Source organism: Scylla paramamosain, chromosome 19 (genome assembly GCF_035594125.1).
Source record: "Scylla paramamosain isolate STU-SP2022 chromosome 19, ASM3559412v1, whole genome shotgun sequence".
In the NCBI taxonomy this organism is placed as follows: Eukaryota; Metazoa; Arthropoda; class Malacostraca; order Decapoda; family Portunidae; genus Scylla; species Scylla paramamosain.
Genome location: NC_087169.1, coordinates 16,583,131 through 16,591,141, shown reverse-complemented (window position 1 = coordinate 16,591,141; position 8,011 = coordinate 16,583,131). Strand labels below are relative to the sequence as shown.

General features: G+C 40.8%; 1 protein-coding gene across 3 annotated transcripts; it reads left to right on the top strand.

Moving 5' to 3' along the window:
* Positions 1-2,468: 2,468 nt before the first annotated feature.
* On the top strand, positions 2,469-7,734 carry LOC135109761 (CDC42 small effector protein 2-A-like). Of its 3 annotated transcripts, none has more exons than XM_064021378.1 (4): positions 2,469-2,747; positions 3,230-3,400; positions 3,723-3,923; positions 4,357-7,734. In XM_064021378.1, exons 2-3 carry the CDS (start codon positions 3,320-3,322, stop codon positions 3,921-3,923), a joined length of 282 nt encoding a protein of 93 aa, XP_063877448.1. In that variant the 5' UTR covers positions 2,469-2,747; positions 3,230-3,319; the 3' UTR covers positions 4,357-7,734. The 3 variants fall into 3 exon arrangements, with proteins under 3 accessions (XP_063877448.1, XP_063877447.1, XP_063877445.1); XM_064021377.1 differs by having other exon boundaries at positions 3,140-3,400; XM_064021375.1 differs by lacking the exon at positions 2,469-2,747 and adding an exon at positions 2,856-2,986.
* Positions 7,735-8,011: the final 277 nt, after the last annotated feature.

The following is an 8,011-nucleotide window of genomic DNA, read 5'->3' as shown; positions in this document are numbered from 1 at the left end:
TTTTTTTCCATCTCCTTCCTCCTTACACTTCCATCTCTCTCTTTCTCTCATCCTCTTACTCCTCTATTTACTGTTCCTCTCATTCCATCAACACCTCCATTTTATCCTCTCTCCCTTTTTTTTTTCCCAGTCTTATCGTTTATTCATTCATCTTTTCCCAGTCTACACTTCTATTTCTCACATCCTCCTCCTCTACTTACTGTTCCATTCATTTTCATCATCACTTCCATTCCATCCTCTCTCTCTTTTTCCCAGATCCCAGGTTATTCATGTCTTATCGCTCATTCATATCTCTCGACGACCACTCTTCTTGTTACTTCTCATTTCTTCTCTGCCTCATTTATTTTTTTCCTTCTTGCCAACGCTCCATCTCTCTCGTCCTCATTTTCCTCTTGCTTTGTACTCCTTTCTCTCCTCCCTTACGCAATCATCTCCACACCCTTCTTTCATTCTCGTTCCTTTGTAATTCATATTCTTTTCCTGACTCCTATCCTGTCTGACTAGATTCAGCTTCTCCTTTCCAATATGTTCTCCTTCTCCTTTCTTCCTGTCCTGCCTTACTAGGTTCACTTTCTCTTTGCCAACACGTTTTACTCCTCTCTCTCTCTCTCTCTCTCTCTCTCTCTCTCTCTCTCTCTCTCTCTCTCTCTCTCTCTCTCTCTCTCTCTCTCTCTCTCTCTTCTATCACCTCATCGTTCTCGTAATTATCTACTTGGAACTTTAAATCTTTAGCGAGTTTTTTTTTTATAGATATATATATTTTTTTATTGATTCTACCATCCTTTACTTAATTTCCTCCCTCCCTCTTTCCTCTTCCAGTATATTAATTCCTCTATTATTACTCTTTTTCTCTATTATATTACTTCTTACCTCGTACTCAATTATCCACTCATTGCAACATCTTCACTAAGTCATTTTTATTGTTTTTATTACTCCTACTGTCCTTTAATTTTATCCATCTCTCCCTCCCTCCCTCCCTCCCTCCCGCCTTCCTCTTGCTCCTCTTTTCATTTCGCGTATACAGCTAACTATTTCCAGCTTCCTAGAACGCGTAGGTGGGCCGCGCGACCTCCACTTGGGAAAGGCTGCCTGATTTAGTGTAGGCGTTACCTCTCTCTCTCTCTCTCTCTCTCTCTCTCTCTCTCTCTCTCTCTCTCTCTCTCTCTCTCTCTCTCTCTGACGTGATGCCTCTAATAATTCATCATGTAAACAGTTGTATTGTAATTTTTTTCATTCACTTTTATCTGTACGTTTTATCATTTTTTATTTTATTTTATTTGTTATTGTATCTCATTCCTATGATTTGTTGTGTGTGTGTGTGTGTGTGTGTGTGTGTGTGTGTGTGTGTGTGTGTGTGTGAGTGTGTGTGTGTGCGTGTGTGTGTGTGTGCGTGTGTGTGTTATCTAAATATTTGCAGGCCCCTTACCTAACAGTTTGTGCTTTTTTTTCTTTTTTGGTTATTAGGTAAAATCCGATAGATAACTAAAGTTCTCTCTCTCTCTCTCTCTCTCTCTCTCTCTCTCTCTCTCTCTCTCTCTCTCTCTCTCTCTCTCTCTCTCTCTCTCTCTCTCTCTCTCTCTCTCTCTCTCTCCTGCGTCATGGAGTCTACGTATTTGTCAGAAGTTATAGAGATAAATGAACTAAATCCAAGTGACACCGCTAAAAAGATCTCTCTCTCTCTCTCTCTCTCTCTCTCTCTCTCTCTCTCTCTCTCTCTCTCTCTCTCTCTCTCTCTCTCTCTCTCTCTCTCTCTCTCTCTCATACTTTAAACATGTCAACATTCATAATATTCTCAGAGGAATGTTCAGATACCCCTTTGAAAAACATTCTTACGCACCACATACACACACAACGCCCCTGCAGCATTCATTAACATGTAGCAAAGATTCATAATAGACACACATGATTTATTCTCCAGCATTCTCTTTTGCATACATTGACTTCAAGTGAGGGAAAGAAGGAAGGGGAAGTCACCGCGGCGTGGATTCGAACATCGCTCAAACATCACTCAGTCCGAATGTGTTCTCGTAGCTTCGCGAAACATAACTTATTATCCTTATTACAATTGTATTAACTTGTATAGACTTAACATGCGGATTTTTAATATGTATATTCCATGTTAAGGGCCGAATTTAGTCCATATAGCCATGAAAATCTAGTTAAATAAGGGTAATTTATGGGTGGTGGCTAAGAAAAGAAGGGGTTTATATGTAAAAAATACACATTATTTTTGTATAAGGTTAAGTTAGGAGTTATAAATGTATCTACCCCACATTTAGAACCAAATCCAAGTCCACATAGCCACAAAAAAAATAAATAAATGAAATGAATTGACAGTTAGTAGCCAAGAAAAGAAGAGTGGCTGTATGTAAACCAATCTACAATTTCATACCCTTTAATTTCCGTGTATTTAAAGTGTAGAAGGTAAATAGGTAAGACATAAGAGAGGAATCAGAAATAAACAGTAGTGGTGGAAGGAGGGGTCGAGACAAGTCGCCTCCCTGAGTAATTGGTGAGCTGAGTAGTAAGAATCTCGTCACTTTTCTGCATTTCCTCCTTTATTTCACCATCATCGCCCCCTGCGCACCGCCAGCAGGGACCTTAAGGGCACAGGAACGCCCCAGCAGAAAGAAAAACAGGATAGTGAAGACGTGAAGGCGAGAATTGAGAGTTGAAGAGTGGTAGGGAGAGGAGAGAGGAGAGGGAGAGAGCGGCCACAGCTGTCTCCTCGATTTCGGAAACCCGCAGTAAGTTCTTTTCCTCGTTCATTCTTTCTGTGTTCCCGTGGTGCGGTGGTGTGGTGGTGGTGTGTGCAGGGTGTGGCTGATGGCAGGATGTGGTGGTGGTAGGTCACCACCACCACCACTCCCTGCCTGGTGTGTGAGGGGGGTGAGAAAGGATGTTTGTGGCGGATGCTGAATAGTGGTGGTGGTGATGGTATGGTGTTTATGGTGTTAGAGTGTCTGGTGTGCAGGGTTGTAGTAAGGTAAAGGTAGTGCTTGCCATGCCGTCAGGAATGAGGATGTGTGCGTGGTGGCCATTATTGCTTCCACTGACAGTTTGAACACTGTGCTAGCCATAGCTGATATATTTTCACCCATTACGTGACTGCTGTATCTTGTTTCTTGTTTCTATTCAGCCATTTGTATTGAGTGTGTGCTGGCTGGGCGCTGCATCTGGCGAAAACTCAAGGTTGAGGTCAAAACTTGAGTTCTGTTTTCCTTTGAAGGGTAATGGACAAGAGCATGCCAGCCACAGAGTAAGTTGGTGAGCGGCTTTCCTCGGAAAGTGTGAGCACCCTCGCCCCGCCGTCTGCTCAATGCCTATCTACTCATCCACCATGGCTGGGGATGTGTGGGGCCAGTGGTTTGCTTGCTGCATCACCCAGCAGCCCCCCCAGGTAATGCACTGCCAGGGAGAGTCAAATGTGGCTTGGCTAAGCACTCTTCCCCCGTTACTGTACCACAGAGCTGTTACTCAAGCCATGCAACAGGATTCTTTTAAGTCTTAGTTCTAGTTAGCATATCATTGAATGTTTTCTGATGATTATGTTAAATACTCTTGCTATCTGTCAGATTTGTAAGTGTACAAAGCACATAGCATCCTATCTTTTCTATAGACCTGTGATATTAATATGAGCTGGTAATAATAATGTGTGCAGACATATCATGGTTGCTCCTATAACAATCTGAGAACCAGCAAGAATACCTCTTGTGTTCTAGCGGCGGCGCAGGCGCATCGATCGCACCATGATAGGCGAGCCCACCAACTTTGTGCACACGGGCCACATTGGGTCCAGCGATGTGCAGATGGGCAACAACCAACTGGCCCAGCTGCAGTCCCAGATGAAGAGCAAAGGCGGATATGAGCAGGCTCTGCCCCACAACCACATGATGACTGTTGTGCCAGTGCAGAACACATAGGTGAGCCCCAGCTTGTGTCAATTGGAGGTCCTGTTTGCTGATTGTAGGTTTATAAGAAAACCCTGAATAGCTACAAAGAAAACAAATTTGATGAGAAGTGCTTTCCTCTAACTGTTGGTGAATAACAGACAGTGCAGAATAGCTTGCTGTGACTTACAATGTGTGTGATGTGATGATGAGACAACAGTATTATACAATTACGATGTATGTGCCCCCTTTGTGGGATGAGCCTGACTTATAGATAGGGATAACTGCATCGCTTTAACAGTTGCCAATTAAACAAGATTTGTCACTTGCCTTGCATTTATATAAAAGGAAAGAAAGGCAGAAGTAGAATATTGATTGGTTCAGAACTGGTGGGAAAATAAATATGGGTAGAATAAGTAGTGTATAAGTGTGTTGGAAGAAATGAACATTTCCTCTTTGCTTCCAGAGGTGCGAAGTGGCCGTAACTCAATTGCTCCTCCCCACAAACAGGCTTATGATCAGCCTCCTCATGTTTTGCAAGCTTGGAAGGTGTAGATCTTGCCAAAGGGGAAATATTTAGCCTGTGCTGTGTCTCCAGTCTGTGGTGCTCCTGTTGTTCAGGTGTGAATGTTCCCTGCGGCCCAGGACTGACTAGGGTCCCCAGGCCTCAGTGTGTCTTGCGTGCTTCACCAAGGTTTCCGCCGAAACTGTCGTGTCTTGTTTCATCTTGTCTGCATTTAGTTGTAATTTCTTGACAGAGTGAAATTCTTTGCAATGGTTATATCTCATTTTCCATAGATCTGACTATTTTCATTTTAAGATTTATTTGGATTAGATTTTGTTATGCTCAAGTTTTTAGCTAATTAGTGTAAAGAATTTATAAACCATTTTGAATGAAGTGGCAAGAGTGACTGTATATACAGTGTGAAATTGATGCATACGCTAGTCTTCTTTACATGAACATCAATGTAGAAACTTCTGAGGTGATGTGGGTGATAGCTTTACAAAATTATACCTGTCTGCAGGTGAAAGTTGATATTAGCAACTAATACTTTAAGGTTTGTCATATTACACAGGCCAGATGTGTGGTTGTCACTGCAGCTGGTCGCCTTGAAATATGGTTGTCAGGTTGGGGATCCCACCTTGGTCTTTCCAGGAGTGTGAAGTGACGGGCTTCACCTCTTAACATTCTTCCATGGGCAATTAAATCTTTGGTTGGTCATGCTTTGGGTGCTTTTATTTCTGCAATGAGCTAGAGTGGTAGAGGTGAAGGCCAGGTTCATGCCTTTCTTGTGTACAAATACTGCACAAATGTAGGAATGCAAGCAATCTTTTTAATCTTTTGATGGTTTGTGGAGTAAAAGATTTTCCTTTTTATCTTTATATTTGTTGTAAAGTAAGAGAGGAATAGAGTTCATCAGCCAGTCAGAATGGTGTGGGTGGGTGTGAATTGTATTACTTTTAATCGAAACTCATTTGTTTCTATTTCCATTCACATTTTCATAAGCTTAAAATTATAAAAAAAGATGTGCATTAAATTTACACTTCCATTGAACATTCCAGACCCAGACCCTTTGAAACTCATACACCAGAATTTCAGTAATCATCATGCAGTCTATTTAAGGCTTCATTTTCTCTAATGTGAGGTCTACATCATGCTTGGAAAAACTCGCACCCAAGATATCCGCTGTAAGAATTTTAAGAAATTCCTTATTGTCATTCCAGAAAAAAGTCCTGTGAACCAAATTAGTGTATTGTTGGTTTTGGATCTTTGGTTGGAGGCTTCAGATCCGATGGGTGGAGCTTGTGTCTCGCCTGCCTGCTTCATGTAAAGAGTAACACAGTAATGGCTTAGTTATTTATACAGAAGAGAGTTGTGCACAAATAAAGTAAATACACATGAGGTTAGCAATAGATGAAAATCACTCAGGTAAATTAACTCACTAATTAACACATGGAGGTGCCATTTTTATAAATATGCAACCAAGTCATTTTCTTAGATTATATTTATACACGAGGGAGAAAGTTATTTTGTACTGAGCATTCCAAATTTTTTATAACAGATGAGGTCACAATCCACCTGACTACTGACAAACGGGGTAATACAGTAAAACGCACTGAGATGTTTGCCAAAAAAGTGGAACTGTGTCACCTTTTACAGATTTGACTTCAGTGAACCATAAGTGTCTCTTGTCCCATAAGCACAACACTGTAGCTGAGAACCTCATCACGCCCTGCCCTCCCCCAGCTAGTGAGAAGCAGAGAAGCAGACCTGGATTATTTACACTTGTTCATCAGACTAAAATGTATATATGTATATCTGCCTTACATTACTAAACAGTGAGGAAAAGTTTTATGAAATAAAGCAAGTTTTCCAAAATTATTTACAAAATTTTAACATATTCTGAAAAAATTAGTTTGTGTGGCCATTGCGTGCATTCTCGATTCACTCGCCTTGTTGTGGAGTCTTTCATATTGCCTTTTGTAATGTCTAAAGCAGAGAAAAGAATGCTTACTACTTTTCTATAGAATGTCTTTGAAAGATGCTGTTCACTCACAGTCATAAAATGGCTCTGCAACACTGGAAGACTGTGAATCTTGGAGTTCCGCCTCCCTGGCCCTCAAGACCTGCTCCTAGCTGGCAGACTCCCAGCCTTACCCTGTGCCTTCCATGCCCTGCAGTACCTCGCCTCCAGAGGGACCAGTACTGTCACGTCCATCCAGGTGTTGCCCCTTTTTGTACACCCGCTCGCTCGTTCTCGTTACTCGCCTAACTTATTATACGTGTGGACCTTTTATTTCCTTCACTGAGAGGATAGATGGTGTGAAGAGCAGTCTGACCCTGCAGCATCATGACAAAAAATGCTGTGCTAAGTACTGACTCCTAGATCTGTTAATCTCCCAACAAGTTCTGCTACTGAAGCACACTACGGCCTTAGGAAAGTGAAGGAAGTTACTGTGTTAGAAAGAGAAGAGAGAGAGAGAGAGAGAGAATCTTGTTACTATCAGACAGTGTTGTTAACCATTATCACGTTGGAATTATTTTAACAGAATACTGTCGTATATACCATTAGGCGTATGTGTTTTTAGAGAAGTATATATATAGAGATATATATATGAAAACACCTATGTTGTGTTAAGTGTTAAGTCTATTTGATGTTGTACTTGTGTGTATAACTCACTGACTTTAAACCATCATTTATTATGACACTGGCTCAGTGAAGTCAGCTTAATTGTCTTGATTCTCAGCCAAAAGACCATCCTTTCAGATTAAGTCCATTTTTGTACTGTCACTTTTTTACTGTTTTACACCCATCATTTCCCCTTTTATAACATATTTCTCTTAAGAATCAGTACTTGACAAAGTCTAAATAACAGAATGGCACGTTTGCTTCAGAGTGCTGACATACTCGTATATGCACTCTGTAGCAAAGTTTCTCCTCTGTTATCCTCAATACTGTATTTTCTTGGGTTACACGACTTCAGAATCTTATTTACATGAAGATATTACATATTTATTTGCTTTAGTTGATTTTATTTTGAGTGTCTCATTAAGGATTCCATCAGTGTATAATAAGATAATACACCAATACAAATATGCATTCAGAAAATTCAAGTGACGAACAGAAGGAAGCAAGATTCGAGTGGCTGGTGTAGCGAGTGGTGAGTCTCCTTCATCGTGTGTGGAGGAGGAACACTCATCTGCTCCCAACACATGGCTGCATGAAAAGATCTGTTCTCACTCAATTTTTTTTTTGTATATTGGTAACGCTGCCCTTTTTGCCTCTTATTAATGTGAAACAGATGAAATACAGTAGTGTACCAAATAAATTATTGAATTTTAGTTGTGTTTACAGCTGCTAGTACCTGTGTGTGTGTTTGGAGGGCAAGGTAATAGAGATTGGGAATGATTAACCTTTTGAATGCCATGATTTCACATCAAGTGCAGGAGAGTGAACTTTTGCAAATATAGAGTACTAAAAGGACAAAAGGAGTGACTGAGTAGTTCAAACCTTAATGCCTGTAGTTGTATCTCATTTTAATTTTTTAGGACCCAAATGGAGTAACAAGTGACAATGGCTTGTGTAAAGTGGCACATAGCTCTTGGAAAAATAGCATGA